At 47.2% G+C, this 26,258-nt stretch overlaps 1 protein-coding gene and 1 long non-coding RNA gene across 4 annotated transcripts in view; one reads left to right on the forward strand and one right to left on the reverse strand.

The window, feature by feature from the left end:
- Positions 1-26,258, reverse strand: part of LOC114847195 (uncharacterized) — a 136,550-nt gene that overhangs the window by 16,928 nt on the left and 93,364 nt on the right. The window contains exons 9-10 of one of the 3 annotated variants that reach the window (XR_008693425.1): positions 12,908-13,163; positions 10,029-12,534 (exon numbers count right to left, since the gene is read on the reverse strand). This is a non-coding gene — a long non-coding RNA (uncharacterized LOC114847195). Of the gene's footprint in view, positions 1-4,365; positions 6,352-10,028; positions 12,535-12,907; positions 13,164-26,258 lie in introns of those variants that run through there. The other 2 variants (XR_008693427.1, XR_008693426.1) reach the window with 2 other exon arrangements.
- Positions 13,441-25,188, forward strand: LOC114847186 (protocadherin-17-like). The gene is made up of 4 exons (XM_029136666.3): positions 13,441-17,474; positions 18,609-18,667; positions 18,829-18,998; positions 23,808-25,188. Exons 1-4 carry the CDS (start codon positions 15,006-15,008, stop codon positions 24,389-24,391), a joined length of 3,282 nt encoding a protein of 1,093 aa, XP_028992499.1. The 5' UTR covers positions 13,441-15,005; the 3' UTR covers positions 24,392-25,188.

Genomic DNA, 26,258 nt, shown 5'->3' on the forward strand with positions numbered 1-26,258 from the left:
GACTGGCTTTGAAGCCTCCTGCGTTGTGAATGAAAGAGAATCGCTGACTGGCTCACGCTGGAAATGAAGTTTAAACCGCCTCACGAAACCACGCTGGCTGTTGTCAACAGGTCTGAATTATTTACTCACAGTACAACACGCCTGTCGCTTGTTTGCGCGTAACCTGTCGCGTTCGGAGGACTGATCACTGCTATTAAGGCCGGACCATGACTATGTGGGGCAAGAGCAAACTGTGTCCAACCAATGGATTTATTGATGAGTTTAAAACCATAACCAGCCACGACACACATCCGTCCTCCCATCTGGAAACTGCTTATCATTTGTTGATTATGTTTTGAACTCGTGTCAAACTAGATCCAGGAACAAGAAAAAACAAAACAAAAACAGCAGCAAGGATCCAGAAAGGCTGAAGCTAAACCATGCGAGATAAAAAAGAAATAAATACATGTCTCAATCAAGGGACTGTGTCCACGGGGACGTGCACGGGTTTTCATCAACAACTTCAGATGCACGGAGCAATTTCATCTGGCTTTTAATCAGCACTTGGAATTTGTAAAAGTTGAGCAACTAAAAGGCTAATTCCACACACACACACACACACACACACACACACACACACACACACACACACACACACACACACACACACACACACATTTATTGTTAAACAATATTCACAACCTGCTGATTTCCTGCCTGTGTACAAGTTAGTCACCGTTTTCACGTCCTCATTATCTCCAAGGTCACTTTAAATGAGCCTCTGATGTGTGACAGCAAACATGACAAGACTAAAGGATTGCTACAAATTCCATAATCGCCATCGAAGGGCCAGCGCTGAGGAGCAAATACACACGCTCCAGATCTGCCGCCAAGCGAGATCCAGATCGGTGCATGGCAGCGCGATGCATTATAGTTTCTGTTTCCTGCTCGTCTAGAGGAATGAAGGGGGGCTAAAAGCTTGGCTCATTTGCATAAGCATAAATACCTGCTTTTGTGATTTTTAGGTGTGATAAAAGCTGGAACGGAGCGGATTAGACGCCTTTTACATAAGCGTTGAACGCGCCCCATGAACGGAGGACGCCGTTCGGAGCCGACGCTATATTTAACATGACCTGACCTTTTTTTTTAATTCCACACTCCCGTTTTGCAAAGTCACTCCAGTTTGGAAATTGCAAAGTTATTAACTTTATTTTAGCCATCGAGTCCACAGAGGATTCAAAGCCACTCAGTACAAGCAATAAGAAAGAAGGTCACATCTGTGCCCCCGCTGATGTGCACTGGTCTGACAGATCGCCAATTGTACACAGAGGGAAAATGCATTTATCAATCAATACAATATGGTTCCTTTCATTATTGCTTTATGTGCTCCTTGTAGGTCAAATAGTTGTGCATTGACCGGACAGCTTGTGCCACGAGGTATGTTCAATCTGCACAGATTGCACCCAAACGTCATCCAAATGGACTCCGCGCGTCCTGCAGCAGCTCTCGCAGCACGTCTGAAATGTCCCCAGGTAATAAAAAAATGAGTGTTTTCCAGCAGATTTCCAGCTCATCTGCAGTCCACCGGCAAATGAGTCAGAGCCGCGCGCGCCTCTCTAGCCTCTGCACCTGCTGCTGTTTATTTTTGACCAAAGGCAAACTATAGCACCGTGATTATATCATTACGGCTCCTTCTCGTCTCAGCAGCCGGGTGAATGAACGATGGCTTTCAGGCACGTGGAATTAGAAAGTTGGAGCCGTCGCCTCAACACTCGAGACCCGGACGAGTGACGCATTTCTGCTCCTCGGTTCGTGCTCTTGGAAGGTAACGGTCGTCCGGCGCCGGATTCGCGCTGAACGAACAGCTGCTGAACAGCTCCATCCACCACGATGCTGATGCTGAAACTGATCCCGTCGACCCACATCTCACCAGTAAATGCTCGCTCTCCTTAGTTTCCCCGCTCACGCGAATCAGTCAGAAATTATTCAAATCTTCATTTTCTGATCTGTGCAGAGAATATGGTCTTGTCTCGGTGCCAGATTGCGCCATATGCTGGTGCCTGTGATAGCGCAGAGCTGCCGGAGTGGGTAAGCGTGTCCCGGGGTTTGGAGTCCAAGCGTTGAGCCTCCTGCTGCAGCAGACATGTCAGACATGACTGGGAGGATGCTTAAAGCAGGCCGTCACTCATTACGGCCTCACACCAAATGTATGCCTCGAATTATGTGTGGTCATAAAGCACCGATTCAAGATTCAGGGCCCGCGAAGGCGGGATGTGAACTGAATGCAAATCACGTCGTGAACACTCAGTTTAGGACTCGGCTGCAATAAAACGCACACAAAAAAAAAACCCCGAACGTGTTAATTTCAAATTAAAGTGTGATCCTACCTCTCAAAGTACAACTAAACTTAGAAGTGATGGCTGCCAGTCTTCACATACTGCAGCTGTATTTATCCACGAAATGACAAAATGCAAAATCTGTATGCATGCCCCCCCCCCCTCCACCCCTCCTCACCCCCGCCTCGCAAAAAACAAAACAAAACACGGGCCCATTTAGATTTAGCACACGTTTCTGTATAATCTATGAGAAAAACACTGGGTTTCTGAGAATGCAAAGGACGCAAATAAGATTGAGATAGAGATGAAAAATGAACAGCCGCTGCCCGTGTGACATTCCCTCCAGATATTTGGGCTTGTTTGGCTTCCAATTCAGTAATTTGGCCTGATTGATTTTGTATATGTATTGCCTTAATACGACACGTTCGGGCTTGTGTCATATCTCAGCTGTCTGGCGTCAGATGCAGATAATGAAGAGGAGGAGAGGTGCGGAGGTATTAGCATCAGATACCGGGGCGCGAAAAGGCCCCGTTTCCTGGAAAACGCAGCCAGATAATGCGTCTGGCGCCCGACTCCTCAATCATCACACAGTTACGTGTGGCTTCTATAGATGCGCGGCCCCTTACAAACAAACCTCACCCCGTGTTCTTCTTCCATCCTACACGCTGTGAGGCTGTAGACGGGTGCAGGAGCAGCCGACGCGCATTAACCGCACTCTTAAAGCGCGTGTGTCTGATTAATTAGCAGATGCTGAGCTCCCCGTCTGCAGCAGCACTGGGTGGAATCAGCAACTGGCGGCTTCCGTGTTGGCTCTCGCACCACTAGGGGGAAACATCAGGCTGTGCAACCTGAAGGAATTACAGGCCACTAAAACATAATTCACACTCAGCAGCCACAGTTGTAGCGCCCTACTGTCATTTAAGAGCTCTGGCAAACTTTTTTTTTTTTTTGGTTTTGTAACAGCCTCGTTTCTGCCGGGCGTCGAGGAAACGTGTGTTGAACGCCGCTCCGTCCCCGTCCTCGCCGGCATCGCGGGGCCGGTGCGTTCAGGGCCCGGCAGCGCCATTGTGCTGTTTACATAATTCCATTAAAGGACGCGGTGATTTAAGCAGCGGTGGCACCGAGTGGACGGTTGCATTGGAGACTGGGGGGGGGGGGCAACACAAAATGTGAGCAGACAGTGAGCGCCTCTGCCAGTCAAAGCGCCGCATGCCAAATCTATGAGTTATTCAGTGGCACACATCCCACGTTGGTCCCTTTTATCTTTATCTTAAACAGACGCACATCCAGACTCCTCTCTTGCACAGAGCAGCGAGCCGCTGCTGCATTATTCCTCTTACTGTAACTAATATTGGTGATTGTACACAAACGCAGCGGGGCGGCTAATTGACATTCCTACTGAGCATATTTACAATACTGTAACAAAAGCTGGAATCCTGAATGGGTTAGAACAGGATGAGCCGTTATTATGTGCCTTTAGAAATAACAGGCATCACTGCATGCATGACTGAGACTGTTACCTCAGTGACAGAGGAGAAAACAAATAATAACAAAGGCAGCAAACGATCCCCCTTCATGCCTCTTTGTATTACGGCGTCTGTATAAATCAGTTTCCAACATAATGCTTCATCTCATCGGGGTGACAGCCACAGGAATATTAATTTAGTGTATCACCGGCTAGACGTGCGCGCGGGGCCGCGAGGATGCCCGAAACCCCCGTCTTAACCGCTAACGACGCTGGGCGCAGTTCTCCATCGACGCGCGGCTCCGGTCCCGAGCTGATGATGATAAATCCGAGCCGGTCGTTCGCCGGTTGATTGTGGTTCAGGCGCAGCGTCTCCCGGCGTCGGCGCGGCCTCCTCCAGCAGAAGCGCAGCCTCTCTGTCACGGGCGAGGGGGGGGGGGGGGGGGGGGGGGGGGTGAGGGAGCTAATACGCAGCATCCATCAGTCCACAGAACTTGCTTATGTAATTAGCCAACAATGTTTGGTTCCCGCGCGTTATTAGAGGCTCACAGTTTAACCTTGAAGTAATTGGAAAGGCTGCCTGACGTCTCCTATCTGTGAGACTGACGCTTCCCTCCTCTTTCATGTAGCTACAGTATTTGTGAATTAGCTTCCTGTCACTTTACAGTACGGTCTAATTCTAATTGGCGCTGAGATATATGGGTTATTCACGTCCCACTAGGTGGCACGCTGCTTTCCTTCCTTCCCGGCATTAACATGACTGAGGATTGTCAGAACTAATAACATGCTGTTGCTGTGCTTCAAATTACACCTTCCCTGAAAACGGCATCATCTGGAACATAAATTTAAACACTGCAGCTCCGCTTTCCTGACATTTTAATGTGATGCTTCATCTGCAATTAGACATGCGCTTCATGGCCACTGGCTTATTTTTATTTAGTGGGAATGGAACATTCGCTCTGGACCCATTTAAAGCCAGACTCCTGCTTCTCATTGGGTTTTAACGCGTGGCTGTCGGTACCAAGCAGCTACCGCGGTCTGGACAATCAGCAGCACATACTATAGGACGCAATCACCAGACTGTTCGCTGGTCCGGTCGGCCGTGAAAAGGCAAATGTGATGAGCGCTTTATGTGCGAAAAGGCCTGTTCGTCATTGTTTCAACGTGCGAAGAGGCAGAAAAAAACACCCACAGACAATAAAAGGACAATCTGTTAGGGGACATCTTGGAGTGTTTGCATAACACTCAGTTTTGTTCCATTTCAATTTCACACAAAATATTACGGCCTTTTTAATTTTCTGATAGTCCCTGGCTTCTGTCGGCCATTTTGCCGGATAGATATCTGCCCGAGAAGTTAATTTAAATGACTTTCCGAGGTCGGCGATTGATCCGCTGCATACCAAATAACTTTCATGGCGCTCAGATAAAGCGCCAGTGCCGAAAGACGAAGGAAATGTCACGAGCTCGGCCCAATCGTGCCGCCATTGTAGCCATCTATTATCATAATTCCATCTAATTATCAAAGCGCTTCAGAGTCCCACCTTATTGCAATCCCAACCGGCAAATACCCCGTCAACACGGTCACAAATCTCATAATGAACTTTTTGTACTGTAATATGCTCGATCTTTAACACCCTGCGTTTCTAGAGGATGTCTTCAAGGGCTTTAGACCCATGTCAAATATTTAGAATATATAAAAAGCAAAAGAAGTGTTTTGTTTGTTGTTTTCTTTGAGATTGTCAAGGATTGCGGAGGCTGAGGCAGGTTTTCCTTTGTTTACCCGCCAAGATCACAGCTTGGGTCATATTAGAGATGTTTACTCCTCCTGTCAAAGGATAAGTTGTAAATTTTAGCTCACAGGAAATGAAAGATGTAGTGGCATGCTGAGTACAGACACGGAAATAATGTCACCTTGAGTGAGCGTCTCTCTTGTCTAGACTGACAGGTGATATCAGAGGATAAACTCCGTTTTGACCTTGCGTTCACTCATCACGACGAAAACACACGAGAAGAACGGCTTCAGAAAATAAAAAAAAAACAACAACAAAAAAAAAGCACCCGTCACACTTTTAATATTATTGCTTCCGTCAGCTGATATCACGCAGCGCACTGCAGATAAGTACACTTCGCTTCGCCTCAGGTAACGGGTGGATACGTTTGGAGCTAACGCTGCTATTAAAAATGCAAAAAAAAAAAAAAAAAAACAACACAACTAAACATATCATCATTAACATTCAGCGCCATGGAGGTGTGATTGATTCCATCATCAACCAAGTTGTTTTCGTGGCCGGCATAGGAACATCAAACGCCACGACCTCCATTATTTCCCCTTTGAAATTGCATTCACTTTATTCGCCTCCCCGGCTCTCCAATACCTTGAATCATTTCTCCTGGGAAGTGTTTTTTTTTCCTAACCTGCTGCTTCTCTGCTGGTCCTAAGAACAGTGCGACCAGCAATTCTCCGACACTGTATGTGGGACACTTGAGCTGAGAGTGAGACAAGGCATCTGGCACATCCTTCATGAGACCCAGCACCAGATGCAGCTCGGTGCCATGATTCAGACAGAGGCCCTGAAATGAAAGTGGCACACGTGTCATTAATGTGGATGCTTTACAGATAAATATAACACATGGCAGATGCCTAGAGACATGAAATGATTTATAGAGTTCTGCTGTGCATCTGTGTTACAGTTACCTTTATTAACTCCTGTTGCACAGCTTTTATAGGACTGCAATAGGAATAAGTCACACTTTTGACTAATTGCTCGTTTTTGTGACCACATGTGTTTTATCTATTTGTTTTTGTCATCAGAGGGAAGTTGCCAGTTAAGATGCTGCTCTGACGCCCTGCACCAGTTATTTAGTCGGCTCTAGAGGTGTTTTTTTTAGGTTGCCTCTCTTCCACTGTTTTAAGTCCTTATGCTGTCGCTTCAAGCCTCCAGCTCTGACCCACACAGAAGAAACCGGCAGCACAAGGCACCCTGGGACCTCGCTCTCCGCCGAGTTCTGACCAAGTTTGCAGATCAATAACTCTGCTATCTGTGTGCAGGTCTGTTTGGCTAAAATGTCAATGGATGGATTCAGTTTTTCTTTACAGACTATTTTTACATAAATAGGCAATGAGCGCAGGATTTATTGACAAATTTATACTCTGCATTTATTATCAGGAACTGAAAACGTACCAAACACTGAACTAATGAAGGTCTCCATGTTTCCTCACTACATTCCTTAACTTCTCTGGTTGTGCTCACCTCCTTAAGAAGCCGGCTGCTTAAAGAAGGCAGCTATTTTTGCTCACTGTGCGGCTGCAACCAGCAAAGCCTTGATCCTTTTGGTGCCACCGATGGTAAGAACCGTTGTCCATCTCTCAGTTGATTGTAGCTACATGCGATAGTCAGAGCCCTCAATGATATTACAGGCTCTATCACTGTACTGTTGCAGCGCAGAAAGGATGCTTGCCTTGTGGTTATAGTTATATATATTAGTCTGCTCTTTCTCATGTAATAATGATCTGTTCTACTGCAACTTACAGATTCTGAAGAAGGAGTAAAACCTGAAGTCTGGAAACGCAGACATCGTTGCACATCTGGTCTTTGTTTCTGTTCACTCCTCCAGAAGAATAAATGTCACAGACTATGAATAAGGGAGATGACTCAAAATATGGAAACGCGAATCACTGCTACTTTCTGCCTCTGTATACAGTACTTTTAGTCTATGTCCAATGAATTTGGGCAAAGTATGAAATTCCTCCCAGAGCCTGAGCTTCTTACTGTACAAGGCACCGTGATCCCTCTCCAGCCACTGACTGACACCTGCTTGATGACTTTTGACCTCTTGGCAGCGGATGCTGCATCGGGCGCCCGCAGACGGCCGACGTTGTCTGTTTTCTGTTTGCAGTCATTCTTCAGGCCCGGGTACTTGCCATTTCATCAGGCGAGCGCTCCTCACATCTGTCACATGGGATGTCATACGCCACTTCAGCGTTTCACTCCAGGGGGTTCTATCTTTAGGGTGGGCCGGCACACATTTTAAGGTGTTGAATGGTTTGCGGTGAGTGTCGCCTCCGTGAGACTTGAGCTATATGCTCTGACATTACAATAGACCCGTGGCACAAAAGAACACAAACTGGCAGCCCGACACGCGCCTATTGTTTAAAAGCCGGCGTCTAGAATTTCATATTTTGTTTTTGCCTATGATCCTCAAAGACAAAGAGTCTCTCTGTACTCGTGAACATGTGTTGTAGCCCAGTCCTGAAACGTGGGCAGTAAATTGTTCCTGGAGTCTGTGTGGCTCCTTGCTGGGATTTACAGTCCTGAAGTCTAACGCGTCGGGACGCGCGGTCATTACTGAGATGAATAATCAATGCTTTTGCAGGAGGGGGGTGATTTTTCCTTACGGTTGCAATAGTGTGGTCTTTGCAGCTCAGGCTATTTACAATTACGGAGCTAATTTGTAATACAAATTCCACATTCCCTAATAAAACCCACTTAATTTAATGGTAAATAGTACAGATTATAATATTGTGGCCAATGCTCCTTTACAGCGTCTTAAAAAAACAGACAGCATTACTTAAAGAGAGAAACTATAAAAAAGTGAAGTTTTACTACAGTAAATGTTTAAAGTGTCATTTTGCCTCAGTGAATTACTTGTGTGAAACGTCTCCATGTGAGCGTGACCCCGTAAACTCCACTATATGATCACACTCGCTCTTTTATTTACTCCCACAAGAGCAGCTCAGAGGTCTGTGAGCACGCGACAGGTTAAGGGCTTTGTTTTCTTGTTTCTTATAATTATATTCAATTCTGTTCCAGTGAGCACCCGTTAGTTCTACAATCCTAATGTGTCTGGTGTTTGGATCAGAGCAGCGTATTACACGCTTGTTTTCCAGACTGATTGATGAGCAGGTAATTTGTGACTTTTTAGGTGCGTATTTGCATAAACCTTTTAAAAGACGCATTCTCAGCAGACAGTCACACTCGTGGCTCCTTCCCCGCGAAATGCATATTGAGTTCAGAATTTATTAAACCCATCTTAGCGGCCACCAACCGAAGCTCCGCTGGATGCTGCTATAAAGAATGCAAAGTGCTTTCAAGTTGGACTTTTAGTTTTGCAAATTTGGCAGCGGGCTGCGTTAACCCTCGACGCGCCGGACGGCTTCACAAACAATCGCATGCAAAAATCATCCACCTTTTAAGCACAAAGGCAGCGGAGCTTCTCTCACGAGTTGATCTGAAATGTCAAAGGATCGGCACGCTGACCCCTGAGAATTTAGACTTGGACCGCTGCCCGTTTTTTAGATCCACACTTGGTCTGCAACCAGGATTATGAATTCAGCATGCGCCGCAATAACAAGGCTTTGGAGGCAACCCAGGATACTTTTGTTGCATCCACAATCAGACGAGCAGCTCAGCCTGTTGTAAACGTGGACGCGAAAGACCGGCCCGATGATTGTCAGCGCACAGAAATGGAGGCATAATGGCCCCAAAGACCAAGGTCCGGACACGGCGTGTAAAACAAATCAGCGGAAATAATAGCATATTTTTGCCCTATACCTAAATGAACTGTCTGATTCAATCAAACACTGTTTGCATCACAGCGCGGGCATGATGAGTACTTGCTAGGAAGCAGGAGGACGCCGGCAGCTCCGCAGTGCAGGCGTCCAGCAGATAACGTTGGGATGAAGTGTGTGGGAACGGCACATTAATGCGGAGCCGGTGGAAGACGAGGCAGAAACACAAGCGGAGCTCCGTGTGCTGCTGCTGCTGCTGCTGCTGCTGCTGCTGCTGCTTCGTGAAGGTGTCCTGTCCTGTTGGAGTGTGATAGCTGCTGCCTGCAGTTATTCAAGTCCCCGTTTCAACTGTACATATATAAATAAACACGAGTAAGGTTATATGAAAAGTAATAATATGTCCACTGGTATTCAAGGAAAAAACTTGAAGGACAAGATAAAATAGTTACTACAGTCCAAGGACATGTTTTTGTCTTTCACCTTATGTTCTACATGGAAAAAACAACATATTACTTTATTCTTTTTAACACCTCCTTAGTGATGTCAATCAAACAGAAACACACGGCTTTTGTTTTTTCATGCTGTGTACACAGCCGCACAGTGATAAGTGTAAATGACTAAGAACAAACAGCGGCCGTATTGATCCTAATTAGGGAAACATGTCACCCAGCGCGATGTCAAATGTGTCTCCTAGTTACTGCGGTTTCTTCTCATGCAACTTAGACAACAACAGAAAAAGTATTTCATTTACATAATTTATTTATTTTTCGACACATATCCAATTTTCCAGTGCGTGTTTGGTGATTAACGCCCTGGAGAAGGTTTAAGCCTGGTGCACTACTGGAAAAGATGTGGTGGATTAGAGACATGTTGGGTTTTGTCACATTTAACTGAAGGCGTCATACGTTATGTGACTGTCGACATGTGACCCCACGCGATGCAAAGCCGGGCCCTTTTGTGTAACAGCCTCGTGCTGATAGTGTCCATTTGATGTGCTGTAGTTTCCCACTGCATCCCCTGTTCAGCCGCAGCTCTGACAGAATGGAGTGCATTAAATATTTTTAAAGGTGGTCAAAGAGCTGGAAAATTACATGTGACAAAACCGTGTTTTTCTAGAAAGCATCCCTCCGGTTCACAGGCCTCGACGGGCTGTTTTCATCTCAACTAACCTGCAGAATTTTCAACAATTTCGCCAACATGCTCTCTGGATTGTAAAGAGCAGCTGGGAAATTGTTACTGAAAAACATGCGCTAGACGAGACTTTCAAATATATTTCCTTCAGTTCTTTGTGCCGCAAAATTGGAATTCCTTTTACTTTTAGTGCACAGCGAAAGTTTCAGGGGCACAGTTCGCCAAACTCTGACACATGAAACAGAAACTTTCAGTGTGGGTAAAGGGGACACAGATCATGTGGATGTGTAAGAGATGAGACTGGGTTTGAGGTTAGGATAAGGTTTGAAAATGATAAGGTATCATTTGTATGTAAATCTATATCTACGCAGATCTGATCATTTTGATAGGTTCTCAATGTATGCTTTATTCAACATATACTATACTATCTTCTTCCATCACATACTAGTCTAAGGCATGTTTCGGACAGTGAACCATTAACGCATTCCACAAAGTTGGTTGGAAATCATTAGAATATAGCATCTAGCAGTCAGGATCCCAGGTTAAATCACACAGGCATATTTTCACCACATACTGTACTATACTATGACACTGCACTACAAACTACACTATGTTTTTTTTGTTGTTGACATACTGTACAGTACTATAAGATAGTACTTGATGAAAAAACTATGACTTTTGTTGATGACATGCTGTACCATGACATGATTTTTGATGACAAACCATGCTAAGGCTTGTTTTTGACGTATGTGCTGAAAAAAGCAAACCAACCATGGCGGGGGCTCGAACTGCCAACCTTGTGGTTAAAACACCTCTACACCAATTTATACCAACCAAAATATCCAACTGCTCCCCTTAAAGCTAAACATAAACCCATGGAAGGATCTGAATCCAGGAGCCTGACTACAAAGTGCAACTGTGTAACCATTCAACCAAAGGACCAGAGAGCCTTGATCATACCAACTCTGTGGCATGGCTGATTAATGCATTTGAGGTTTAAAAAAAAGTCTCATATTAGAATATGATGTCATACAAATGCAGTTAGGTGGCAAAAAAGTGTCAAAGTATGTGAAAAAACAACAACTCAGATTTGATGGACACCTCCATCTACAACCTACACCCATGGTGGGTTTGAACTAAGGATCCTGAATACAGAGTGCAATAGTCAAAATAGTGAGGCACAGCTATAGTCAGCTACTGTAGCTTACCACCTCTGTAGCATGTCTGATCATGATATATTGGGGTAAAAAAGAGATTATATTGCAATATGCTGTCAAAAATATGCCTAGAATAGAATGTGGTGATAAAAGAGTAACAGTACAGTATGTGGTGAAACAAGTGTCATAGTAGAGTACAGGTATGTTGTCAAAAATGTATTACAGTAAAGTATATCATCAAATATAACCCTTAGTATAGGGTCATAATATAGGATTCAATCAAAAATAAGCCTTAGTATTGTATGTGGTAAAAATGTCATGCAGTAGTAAAGTACTTGGGATTTGATGCCGTAAAAGCCTAAACGCTGAGCCACGGAACCAGTCAACTACTTTTCCATAAGGAAAAAATTATATTATAATATAATTTATAGTATGTCATCAAAATAAGCCTCATAGTATACTGTACATTCCCAACATGTGGGGAAATGATTCATTGTTACATGCCAGTCGAAATATAATAGGAACATGTTACTAAAACACCACACAACAACAACACAGAATATGCCCATGCTCAAATGTATAGTTTTAGTATTGACAGTCTTAAGTTTGGCTGCTGTTGTGATGCAAACACGTTAATTAGTCCTGGATAACATCCATAAACGCTTGCGTGGCTGCGTGCTCACCCTGCTGTACATTGTATTTGCTGTATGTGAGCGACATGTTTACACAATATGGCGCTCTGTGAGAAACTTGTCCCCGTTTTGTGGAGCTGCGGCGCTCGCTCGGCGGCGAAATTCAGCAGCTGGCGCCGGAGCTCGTTCCCACGCGCCGGAGGTGCAGGTCAGGCAGCAATGGGCGCAAACACGGCACGACAAACGGCTTGATCTCACCTGTAATGTACAGCAGTGCACCTGCAGCGAGTCGCAGGGCGGGCCCGAGCGTTGGCCGCTGCAGCCTCTGTGGAAACACAACAGGTACGGTTTGTGTTGTGCACTGGTGTAGGAATCAATTGGTGATGAAACGACTGACGCGTGCGTCCGTGTGTGTTACTGCCAGCAACGCGGCAGAGATTGTAATTCATTTCAGGGCAGGTGCGCGGGCCTCATTAGTGAAAGTCATCCCCAGTTTACAGCCACAAGGAAACCAAAGCCACACGTGGGGATGTGGCCTATTTATTATGGATATGGACTCGCCCAGCGTTCAGGGTTCAGGTCATATTAAATGGTACGACTGTGACAATGCAGACACAGTTGTCAATAGCACTCCTTTCCTGAGGTTTTAACATAGACTGAATGATAATTAGTTTCCCTTTGTTGTCCTTATCTCTTACCTGCAGAAATGGCCAATTTATGCAGGCTGCACCCTGGCCAGGCAAAGTTGATGCTCCCAGAGGAGGAAAGCCGCCATGTTTCAGACAATGGGAATGAACTCAGGGACGACTCAAGGTTGATTCAGATCCTCGGCAACATGGAATTAAATGAGGAAATAGGCCACGCTGATCTCGCCCCGGTGTTGACACGGCTTCCTCCCAGAATTGCTCTCAGAGGGTAAATACATGGCCAAGGAGCCCCACGCGCCACTGAGATCTGGTCAAGTGAGAATAACAATGCAAATGTCATATTGTTGAAATGCTGAGTGAACTAAATGTCAGTCCATCTTTTCAATATGAGATATGAGATTGATGTGGATAGGTTATTGAAGGCAAGTGTGATAGCTGCAGAAGGCAGGTTATGCCAACAGCTGTGATATTTGAGCTGCGGAATAAGCCTTGTTTTATTTATCTTCTGTTTTTTTAACCCAAGAATGAGCAATTCTCTTATGTCCTTTACAGAGATTATCCGGAAAACGCCCACATTCTGTCTTTTCCTTTTCCTCCGTGGCTGAATATTCTCCAAACTAACGTGCAATATACAGGGAGCACACTTTTTCATGACGGGTGATGATCTTTCGCTTCTGAATATCCAAACAGCTCCATTAGCAGTGACAGCACATCACCCAGGCACTCTGTAAACAATCTGTGAGCCATAATTTAGCATTGTTCACGCGGGGCTGCCCATCTGATGCACTTTCTCCCCCACAATGGCCACTTGTCGGGTCCTCTGTGCTTTTACCAGGTCCCAGCCCCGAACGCATCTCATCGATCTGCTCCTAATCCCTGATTCCAATCCACACGTATCAGGTGCGGGCTCCGGCAGCACGTTCTCCCCCCGCGATGCCGCCGCCGCCGCCGCCGCCGCTCCGTGCGCGCACATCAGTAAGTGAATCACGTAGCACTAGAACAGCCCTTCTTCACGCGATCTTGCCAGACCTATTGGAGAAACCCCCCAAGGCGAGATCTGTCACCGCTCACTCATTTGCTGGAAGACGATCAGAAACTATGTTAAATGCGCCGAGAATTGCACCGGAGTCTGTCATAAAGGCGTCGAGAGGATTCCGGTCAGATCACACGGCGCGGGGAGCGGGTTTCAACAGTTGACGCGGAGAGAACTGAGCGCAGGAGGAAAGCGATTAATTTTGATAATCTGAAATCTTCCAGCACCTTTTTTCCTCCTCCTCCTCCTCCTTCTTCTCGCGTTTTCCTGGCAGCGTTCGCGGGGACAGCGCAGAGGAGCATTGTCCGAATGAAGGATGTAAGCGCACTGGGTCCAATAGGACTGGATTATGGGATTACTGGACTGATCACAGGACAATCATCGGGCAAAAGTCGCAGCCGCGCGATAGACGCGTCCGAATGACGGCAGCGCGGAGGGTCGGACGGGAGTGACGGCGCTTTTGCTCCACTTTGTGGCATGGGCAGGCTGGCTGCGATTCGGGAGCACGAGCCGAATGCAACAGTGTGCCGCACAGGAAAGAAAGTGAACGCATTGTGAGCGGCGGCGTCGGGCGATGCTGCATTCGCAACGGGCACGCCGGGGCTTCGCCGTAGCGCTTGGCGCAGATGTCGCATGAGGGCAATGCGCTTTTGTGCGCCGCGATCTAACCTTCACCGCAGATTCAGACGCTTTAACCTTGGATGCGCTGGGGAATATTAATACTTCATCGCCATCGATAATTCATTAAGTCCCCCCCCCCACCACCACCACCACCATCTCCTCCGCCGCCGCCGCGCGAGGGAAACAAGAAATACAAAGCATTCGTGGTCCCACTATGTTGAATTTGATCTTTAATTCATGCATAAGGTGTCGTCGGGCGGTCATCTTTGTTTACAGAAAGAGTTCATCGCAGCCGAGCGGCATGTGAAAGAGGCTCAAATAGCGGCTGGAGAGAAATAAGGCTTCGCACGTCGATTTAATATCCAATTAGTGTGAGGCCGGCGTCGAGCACATGCCTGGGTTTGGTTTAATCCTCTAGGTTTGCCGTAATCAACAGGTTGAAAGTCAACGAGGATTTTTTTTCCGCCTGCCTCTACCGCATATCCAGTTGAAGGGATGCGTCTCTCTGTACCCATTTTCTTTCTGCTGTGGGTTAGAGCCCTGACATTGAAAAACCTCAATTATTCCGTCCCGGAGGAGCAAGGACCTGGCACAGTTATAGGGAATATAGCGAAAGATGCCGCATACGGGACTATGGAGCGGGGGAAAAAATCGAACTTCAGAGTCCTGGAGAATTCTGCGCCGCATCTGGTGGACGTTGACCCGGAGAGTGGACTTATCTTCACTAAACAAAGGATTGACAGGGAGACGTTGTGCAGGCGCAACCCGAAGTGCCAGCTCTCCATGGAGGTGTTCGCCAACGATAAAGAAATATGCATGATCAAGATTGATATACAGGATATAAATGACAACTCGCCCAGTTTTCCGTCCGATCACGTTAACATAGATATTTCAGAAAACGCCGCTGCCGGGACACGCTTCCCTCTGACTATTGCACATGACTCAGACTCCGGGGAAAACGGAATAAAAACCTACCAGGTGACGAGGGACGACTACAACACGTTCTCTTTGGATTTAAAAGTGAGGGGCGACGGGACTATATATCCGGAGCTGGTGGTTCAGAGACCACTGGACAGGGAGGATCAGAGCCATCACACCCTTCTGCTTACAGCAATTGACGGTGGGGAGTATCCAAGATCAGGCTCCATGCAAATCAATGTCAGAGTGACTGATTCCAATGACAATAGTCCGGTTTTTGAAAAATCCTCCTATGTCTTAGATATTCCAGAGAATTCCCCTCCTGGAAAAGTACTGATAGATTTGAACGCCACTGATCAGGACGAGGGGAGCAACGGGCAGGTGGTCTACTCCTTCACTGGATATGCATCTGAGAGAATCCAAGATCTGTTCTCTATTGACCCCAATACTGGCGTCATCAAGGTCCAGGGAGAGATTGACTATGAAGAGAATCCAATAATAGAGTTTGATGTGCAGGCAAAGGATCTGGGGCCCAACCCAATACCGGGCCACTGTAAAATTACTGTCAAAGTGCTGGACAAAAATGACAACTCGCCAGTAATAAGTTTTGTTTCCGTCCGGCAGGGAGCTATCAGTGAAGCAGCACCTCCAGAATCTGTCATAGCACTGGTCAGAGTGACAGATAAGGACGCTGGTCGCAATGGTCAACTCCAGTGCCGGGTGCTGGGAAATGTCCCCTTCAGACTGCAGGAAAATAATGATAATTTTTATACTCTGCTCACAGAGCGACCGCTGGATAGAGAAATGAAAGATGAATACAATGTAACAATAATGGCGAGAGACAATGGGATCCCGTCTTTGAACTTCACTAAATCGTTTACTGTGAAAATCTTAGATGAAAATGACAACGCGCCGCGCTTTACAAAGACTGTGTATGTGCTACAGGTGCCTGAGAACAATATCCCAGGGGAGTTCCTGGGCTCCGTTCTAGCCCACGACCCGGATGTGGGTCGAAACGGAACGGTGTCGTACTCCATCCTGCCGTCACACATTGGGGATGTGTCTGTGTACACCTACGTGTCTGTCAACCCCAACAACGGAGCCATATACGCCTCGCGTTCCTTCAACTACGAGCAGACCAAGTCCTTTGAGTTCAAAGTTCAAGCTAAGGACGGAGGGTCTCCTCACATGGAAAGCACCTCCACCGTCAGGGTCAACATCCTGGACGTCAACGACAATCTCCCGGTCATCATTTTGCCCCTGCTGCAGAACGACACCGCCGAAATCCCGGTGCCGAGGAACGTGGGCATCGGCTACATCGTGGCCACGGTGAAAGCGGTGGACCACGACCACGGCGAGAGCGGCCACCTGACCTACGAGATCACCGAGGGGAACGACGAGCGGCTGTTTGAGATGGACCCGGCGGGGGGCGAGCTCAGGACGGCCCACGCGCTCTGGGAGGAGGTGGCTCCGGTGGTGGAGCTCGTGGTGAAGGTAACCGACCACGGCAAGCCCCCCTTATCCGCCGTGGCTAAGCTGATCATTAAGGCAAACGCAGAGGAGGCGGCGGGAGGGGGGTCCAGCGCCACGGGAAAACAGCAGCACTGGGATGTATCCCTGCCCCTCATAGTTACCCTCTGCATTATCTCTGTCATGCTCTTAGTAGTCATGACCGCCATCGCTGTCAAGTCCAAGCATCAAGATAAGGAGACTGGGAATTATAACTGCCGCATGGCTGAGTACTCCAATCCTCCAGTGGGGAAGGGCAAAAAGAAAAGGATCAACAAGAGTGACATCATGCTGGTGCAGAGTGAGATGGAGGAGAGAGATTCCGCCAGCCGGATGAACGTGGTGAGCAGCCCCTCGCTCATCACCTCGCCCATATGCTTTGACTATCAGAGCCCCCTGCCCCTCACGCTGCCCAGGTCAGAGGTCATGTACCTGAAGACCACTCCGAACAGCCTGACGGTCCCCAGGGCGGGCTGCCACTCCAGCTTCGCCGGGCTGAGCGCAGACACTCCAGCGAATAGGATGTCGGTGATACAGGTAAGGAGGCTGCTGCGCCGGATCCTTTATCTGCCCTTTATTCGGGCTTATCTGCTTTGCCATACAAATCTGACAAAGGAAAAGTAATCGACTGAAAACGAGAAACCCTGCCACTCTGAGCAGACATCATTATTATCACGTTTCCATTCGCCATTATGAAATGTACGATCAAGTACTCTGTACACGTGAGGAGTGATACGGGAACTTAGAATTAGAATGAGTCCGCGTGTTGATGAGTGATTTTCACAAAAGAGCTTCCCTTTTTTCCCCCCCAAGGATTCAGGGTTTCAGAAATAGTTCCGCTGCACATCCGCTCCTGCAAAACGGTACAGGTGGTTCGTATAATCACAAAGTCCACACAGTTACACTTTGAAGCAGCGTGAGTCTTGAGCAAAGGCTGCTGCGACCCTGCCAGATCCACTCCTATAGAGTGAAAACAAAACCCTGCCTGAAATGTGGGATTGGACAGGTGTTTGAGCAGCTTGTCCGATCACATTACCCGACCGGCGCGCGCCAGACAGCTAGATGCACACAGCATAACCTTACAATCGCATTTCTCGCTCCCCGCAAATATGGGCCAGATCCACCCATCCGCATCCGAAGTTGGCACGATAAGGCCATTAATAGGGTCCAGCCTTGCCTCGTGGAGACGGCGGGGTTGGATACGCGAGCCAGCTAACATGCTAATTTGACAGGGGCGGCCTTGTAGCGCTGTTTAGCACGGCAGAATTATCTGCTGTAAACGATGTAAATATCTAGGACAGTCTCGCAGACAGTCTCATTTGGAAATGATAACGCACATGACAAGGCCTGGCACTGTCACCAGTCACTAGGGTATGTGGGTGTGATCAACACAAACACATTATTCTCAAGATAGGGGGAAAGGGATGCTGATGACAGTGCCTAATGCTTTAGTCCTTTGTCTTGCCAAGAAGGCGCATATGGTCACGATGGAGATTTGTTCTTATCGTGCCCTTATCTCCGACAGGTGTTTTGTGTCTTTTATTGGCATAATGAAGATGTAGGAATTGGAAAACATGCTAATTTATTCTATTTTATCATTATGTCTAAATGGAAAGTGCCTTAAATTGTGAACGTGGCCAATGCAAAACACTCTTTCCCTTTCCTTTCTAGACGGAAAATTTCCCATCGGAGTCCAATTATGCTGGCAGCAGGCAACCGTTTGTACAAAGGTAAGAGCTCCATCCAAAACCTCCCTGACCGGTGCACTTGGGCTTTTTTTTTCATCTTTGTATCAAGCCAACTGACTGTGACTATCAGACAGGAGTAGTCACACAGAGGTAATGGCAAGTTATGTTTTTTTCTTTCCCCCCCCCTTCAATTTTTGCTGCAGCTCAACATTTAAGGATGCAGAGCGAGCAAGCCTTCGAGACAGTGGCCATGGTGATAGTGACCAGGCCGATAGTGACCAGGATACTAATAAAGGCTCACACTGCGACACATCTGCCAGGGAGGCCCTCAAGATGAAAGCAACAGCAGTTAATGGGCAGCCTTTTGAGCAGGGTGAGTGGACACACACTCTCATCCTGACATCGCGAAGATGCCTAACCGACTCTCGCGCCGCGCATTGTTTACACTTGACGGACCGAGAACATGCACGCGGCCCCGCTGTTGTCCTGGCGCGCCGCCACGCCGGTTCCCAGTCAGGGCGGACGCGGCCGATTCCAACATGGAGGACGCCAATCCAAGAAACGCTAGCTGGCGCCAAACATGAAATGACGGGAGCAGAGTGGAAGGTAGATGGTAGTTTAGCATAAAAGCGCTCCATTGGCTGAAGGTAGAATGTTCAAACATTTTCTGTTTGATTTAGCCATCAGACAAACTCATATGCATGGCAAAGTGCACCTCACTCTGTGTCTCTTTTGATCACATCATTATTTGAACACAGATCCGCCGCATGCATGTCTTGAATAACGCGACAGAGACAAAAAGCATGATAGACACTTGCGGTGCAAAATGACAGGTATTTCTGGTGCAACATGACAGAGTGTTTCCACCTTTCACTTGGGAAGATTTCCTCAGTTATTATCGCTTTTGCCGCGGTTACAATATTTTGAAGGGAACTTTGCTTGAGGAACCCGAAAATAGAAATGTTGGATTTTATCTCGCGAATCCAAAACGATCGGCTCTGCCTGGAGAATAATCATAGCTGATTGTCAATCCGTTGCAACCCGGCTGACCCGCCAGACACTGATATATTTAGCTACTGCGGGTATAAAGTGAAAATATGAGAGCGGCACTCACTGGTAAGATAAAAGATAATGGGAAACCTAAGTGAAATAGCAACGTTTCTCATTTCCTCGCGAGCCTTGGAAGGGAATGTCTGGTCATCCAGTCCCCGTGCAGCACTTTCCACACCATTTGCATCGCTATGAACTGTTTGTTTGCGGCGGCTCCGGAGGCCGGGGACGGAAACGCCGGCGCGGCCGCCAGAAGGATGTGTGAATCTCTCTCCCTCTCGCACGTCCGCGTACGTGCGGCGGGCGTGTTTATGTGTGCGTGTGCTGTGGGGAATTATGGCAGACCAAACTTGACTCTGTGGGAGGTGTGAATTTAATCACAGTTTTTTTTTTTTTTTTTGCGGCACATTTCTGAATCTGAATCAGCCCGAGTTCTAAGGCCAATCACATGCAGCGATGTTGAAGGCGATTTCTTGCACACGCTAGACTGAATATTTACACGTGTCGCTCTGGCACTTGCGCGACGGGAATTTCAGGGGGAAATGCAAACGAGCGAGACAGCGATTGGTGCAATTAGGACCGCTGGTAAAAAGGTGGTGGGTTTAAACGCCGGTCAGCCGGACGCTGAGTGATGTCTCTGTGCGCTGAATGCAAGATGGAAGCGCTACATTATGCATTGTGCCTTAGACCGGATCACACAAAAACATCACCCCTCCAACCCACACACTCCTTCTGCTCAGCGCTCGCACACGTTCACGCACACACAGGTACATGTATTCGACAACAAAGCTGCTGTTTTGCAGATTTTGACAAGATAGTGCTATTATCCAAAATGGAGACACCGCAGAGTTTTAGTTCCAAATGCACCAACACAAATGCTTGCGGGTTAAGTAGTATTGCTTTTATGTCGTTACCTTTACCATCCCTCTAGTCTCCTGGCTGCTTTGATACAGGTAATATATGCACCTGTGCAGCCTCCACCATCATGCACTCAGAATATTTATTCACTCTCACAGACACCAGATGCACAGTGGGTATGTTGCTAGGTTCTCTCTGATTCTATTTATAATGGGATGGCGGTTTCTTTGTTTTTGAGAACACGTTGTCGTTGGTTCCTCGTGATCACAACCCTTCTGTGTCACGATTCTGTCGCGAGGCCATGGAAATGGAGGTGGACTGCGTGAAGCCAGTGCGTAATTCTGTCATTTAAAGTCTATTTAACAATGTTTTCGTGCCGGGATGAAATGGAAATGGAAATGGAAAGCTGTGCCATGAACGGCAGGCACAATAGATAAAAGCAGCCGTCCCCTGTCAGTGTCTTCATTCTGCATTTTATTTCAGATAATAAACCATATGACGATACAAACAGTACGGTGCAGCTAATAGCCCCTTTAAACACTTGCGTGCAATCGTGATGATATTGAAGGTGTGTTTTTTTTTAGATGCTCAGTAATTAGAATGCATCTAATCGACCAAAACAGCCCCTCAACTGGTTCAACCCAGCGACACACTGGCACAAATAACAAAATACCTGGCTGCGTTTTGCTGAGCCTTCCAAGCGCATACATACGTCGCCTTGCATCAGCATCATTCGCGAGCTCCACTGCAGCGGCGATAGGTACCATGGAAATGCATTCAGCATCTCCCCGTGTCTCCCTGCTTACGCTTATTGTCTTGGCCTCGTGTATCTGTGACCGAAAAATACTTTTCTCTGTGATGATCGAAGAAAAAGGGAACCAGAAATGCACAGTATGGAATTGTAATCTGGGGTGTAGATGCTTCAAAGCACAGCACTCATAATAAGCAGGACCTGCGTCGCCGCTTTGCTGAAGCAAAGCCGTCATTTAGTCGGGTCTTTTGATGTGAAATGCATTTTGAACTCAGATGCATATTTTTTCTTGATCTTAGTCCAGACAAACACAGCACTGGAGGGTGTTATGCTAAGAATGTAACAATGTAAGTTCACATGCACCAATATGAAACATGGCAGCTTGGAAATTGTATTTGTTCCAGAAATGTTTGGGTAAGAAAAGCTTCTTTTCCTTCTTCAGCTCGCGTGTAGACACAGTCACAGTTCGGCGTCGTTCAAATGCATGTGTGAAAATGAGCTTTGTCTTCGCAGGAGATTTGCATGACTGGGCAGAGGACAGTGTTGCTTTTATTTTCGCGTTTTAATCGCTGCAAGTGAATGCACCAGTTGGGTCTGTTTGTGCAGGTGGTGCAGTGCCCCAGAAGTTTGTGATGGAGGTGGAGTGTACTCTCTAAACGGGCTTACGCTGCATTTGTGGCTCCTGGTGCTGGTTTTCACATCCACCAGAGGCTTGTGGCACAGAGACAGTTTCTCTTATGAGCCTCCTGCTTGAGTCGCTTTATCCTCCTGCAAACCCGGCCAGGGCTGGAGCAAGAGGAAGGGAGCGTTTGCTTTAAGCGCCAGGAGCTCCCCACCTCGTCACGCCGTGCTTCCCCGTGATCCGGGCTGATACCCTCCTCATCATCACACACATCAAGTGGCTCGTTCATGCAGTTAGCCAGTTGTTTGCGCTCTTTGATATCGCCGAGCCAAAACAGAGGCGTCTTATTCACAGACCAGAGCTGCAGAATGAGAGTCATGTTGGGATTGAATGAAATACAATGTAGCGGATTAATCCCCTAAACAGGCAGGTTAAATGGGAGCTTCGCTTTCCATATGAGGAGGAGGCGAAGTAGAGGAGAACGGCGAGAAACTCTGCTTGTTGTTTGAATCCTGCTAAAAAACCCAAAGTCAATATGATTTTAATTTGTATACATACCCAGCGTGAAGGATGTCAGTGCAGCCCCATGACGAGGAAAGCACCATTATTAGTGTTCAATCAGTCAACAGAACAACAGCTAGATTGAATTTATACTTTTACAAATGAAATGCCTTTTTTTTAAATTCATGTATAACAGACGAAGGGAAACTATCACTCACCACCAATTTACAAAGACACGTTTGGCATTTCGCTTCATGCCTCCACACGCAAAATACCTTGATGCATCATAGTCAAATTAATTTTGATAGCGTGGCGTAGCGGCTACGAAAAAAGATGACACCTTCCACATCATGGCGCCGTGGAAATTGGCTCATTCGACGTGTCACTCTTTGTGTCCTTGTTTTATGTCTACCAGGCTGAGACGCCGTACGAAATGTAAACGACAGAGTAAGGGCACGTCCCGCTTTTATCAGCCAGACTAGCACGCAGCCGCACAAATGTGTTGTCAAGTCCTGTGGTGTTTGGCTCGGTGTCACTGAGGTCTTCTTGTGGCAAGGGCAGGTCACAATATGCATCCGCTAACAAGAGGCGAAATGAAAAATGGGCCGGAAATGCAAATGAGCTGGTAATTATGCGGCGGAGTTTTTCAAAGTAATTAGAAAAGATTACTACAGGTCAAACTAATGAGTGTTTGTGCTTTCAGTGCTGTTTCTAGAGGCCCAGACACACTTGGATGTTTTATTCCTCGCCGTGATCGACACAAACAGCAGCTGACGCAACTGTGAAAAAAGGATAAATAATCGGGTTCTATATGTTAAAAAAACAACTTGCTAATCAGAAAAGGTGAATATAGGTGTTGGTGCAAATCTCACAGCTGTCTCTCTGTTTGTGCCTCACGCATTCGTACTTCCTCCGCTGGGAATCTAAACGAGAAACGCGTCACTCCCTTCACACCGGATGACATTTCCCTGGAAACGCCTACACGTGTTGCTGAGACAAGGTTCCCTCCGCGGGTTAAATCATTTGTTCCACTGACCCGAGACAAGCGACGTCGCCGCGTGTCTTTAGGTTCAAACTGCATCGTGGGCGATCACTAGAAGGAGAGAGAGAGGTTGTATTTTTAGTAAATGAAAACACGATTGCTTTGAACTTTCCCACAGCTCGTGCAACAGGCTGTTCTTTTCCCAGTCTGCATAATAATTGGTGGATGCATAGTAGATGACTTATATAAAGGAGGAAGCCGTCGTTAGCAGCGTTTCAGGGATGGTCCGGGAATCTGGGTTTGTTTGCAGTGTGTTATTGCCTTCGCCCATCCTTCAAAATGTCATCTACATTCTCTTCCTGGCTGTTTATTCTTACCTCAGCGGGCTCCAATAACAAATGTTTAACTGTTTTTGCAGAGCAAGACAAATCAGTCCACTGCACCGATGAATGTCGTGCACTGGGACACTCTGACAGATGCTGGATGCCAAAGTTACGGGTAGGAAGCCAAGCAGACAGCGCCGATAATCGCACCAACCTTTTCATCCCTGTGGGAATGGATGCCATGGTAGAGACAGAGATTTATGGCACCATCAGCTGCAGCGGCAGAAAAACCCTCAGCACGTTTGGAAAGGAGCAGCGGGACAGTACAATCCTCGTGGCCAACGTCAAACCGTACTTAAAGTCCCAGCGTGCGCTGAGCCCACCGCTGCAGGAGAGTCCGTCGGCGTCCGGCAGTCCCACCAAGGGCGGCCGGCCCCCGGACCTGGCCGAGCAGGAGGCCAGCAAGGAGCGGGAGGTGGGGGGGGGGTCAGACAGCAGTGCCTATGGGCCTCCAGATGGCCAGTGCTCGCCGCTGCACACCGAATTGGAGGAGCCCTCCTATCTGACCCGCGAGCTCAGGCCCAAGTCCCTGTCGAGCAGTCTCATCCACAGCTCCGTCATCAGCCAGGAGTGCGGGGGGTCCGATTGTGCCCACGACCCCCGGGAGGCCACTAACTGAGGGGCCGCGCGCGTGCGCTCGCCTGCCGGGCGGGGGAGGAGGGGGCGACGTGGCAGATTAATGACCATGAGGTAATTTTAGTTTCTCCGTTTCGGCCCGCAGAGGTGTCCAGACATGCATTGTATAACCAAAAACCACCCGCTTTGTATGTTTCTTTGAGTTCGTGACTTGTTGTGTTTGTGTGAAATATGTGTCCTTGACTGCTGTGAAGGTTTTCGGGGGGGAATCAGCACTTACCTGGCTTCATGTGTTTTCATGGTGTACTGTACCTGTCAATTTAGATGTCTGTATTTTACACATTTCCAGCTCCAATTTCGTGAGGGTGTTGAACAAATTGCTACTGTTAAGCTATTGCGTCCTGTCTGCTTTTGTACGGTGAAGCTCTCTGTCTCCATTTAGTGTGTAAGGAACACCACAGGCAACTGAAATACATATCAGTGACGTTAAATACAAAAAGTGAAGTGTCTTATGAACTGTTAATGGTGGTGCAACGGGGGGAATGTCCCTTTTCATAAAACCATTTGAGGTTCCTATAAAAACAGTTTTTTAAGAATGTATTTGTAATTTTATTGTCGTCTTCTGCAGTTTGTGTGAAAATAAGCTGAGCTTACACGTGAACGTGGGCCACTGTACTTGTTGTGTATTTTATTAAATTTCTATACACTGTGCGCACCGAAGGTGATCATTTCTGACTGGTGACACCTGCGATGGCTGTGACGAGAGCGCTGTTTGTGTACGAGGGGCTTTGTTTGTGTTGATGATGGAAAAATAAAAGGCAACTTTGGCGACAAACTGTACCAGCACGTCCCGTCGTAGCCGAGATCCTTGTGAGAAAACAGCGGAGAAAGATTTTTCGCAGGGACCCGTGTTGAAAACCGCCAATAAAAACAGGCACTGTCTGTTGGTGCAACAGAAAACCAGTGGACTTCCTCTGCTGCTTCCATTCCACGCGTGCACCGTGAGGTGGAGATGAAAAACCAGCTCACGCTTTTATACGCTCAGATTCAAAGGCATCCGAGCGGCTGTCAGCTAATGTCTGCACGTGGCTTTAGCTTTATTTAAATATGAATGTGTCTGACAAATGACGAGACATGAATCGAACAGAAATGGGGAGGAAAAAAAAATTAACATTCAGCCGCAACTCGCAGTTACAAGCAAAGACGTTTTCTTTTCTTTTTTTTTTTTTATTCGGCAATGAATTCTTTGATTAGATAAAATGAAACTTTAATGATCCCTGTGGGGGGAAGTGGGTCATTGCGGCGGCGAAGGATTGAACAAATAGCACATTAAAAGGTTATCACGAGTAAATAATAAAAGACGGGGAATTATACAACGCTGACGAACGGAGACGAGTTAAAATTCAGCATCTTCGCTGAAAATATGTCAAGGCTGGAGACACTGGAATTTATTATCAAAAAATTCACAGTCTCCTCACTGAGTGCACAAAATGTCCATTATTCGCTTCTTCATTGGATTCACAAGAGCACATGGGCAAATGTATTGTTTATATGCATTGCGCGCTGTTTATTGAGTCAGATGCAGGAGGTGTAGCGACAGAAGGCCATGGTCTGCAGACGTATTAGTGCAGCCTCTGCAGTCCCTCCAGTGGCTCATTTCTCTCCAAACGTAACCTGCCTTCCCAACATGGCTGCTGTTTATTCATTCCAGCAGAGGACATAAATGTTGCTGTGACCAGAGTAATGCTGCTTAGACAGCCCACAGCACATTCACCGCCTCTGCCAGCGATTAAGGGGGGGGGGGGGGGGGCGCGGATGTGTGTTCGCGGCGCCAGATCAGTAAACTTGGGAAGCGTTTTCTATTTTTCATCTGTGGAACAATCCCACCCGAGCCGGCGCCTTCTTTTTAC

The sequence above is a fragment of the Betta splendens genome, chromosome 21, assembly GCF_900634795.4.
Source record: "Betta splendens chromosome 21, fBetSpl5.4, whole genome shotgun sequence".
NCBI classification, from domain to species: Eukaryota; Metazoa; Chordata; class Actinopteri; order Anabantiformes; family Osphronemidae; genus Betta; species Betta splendens.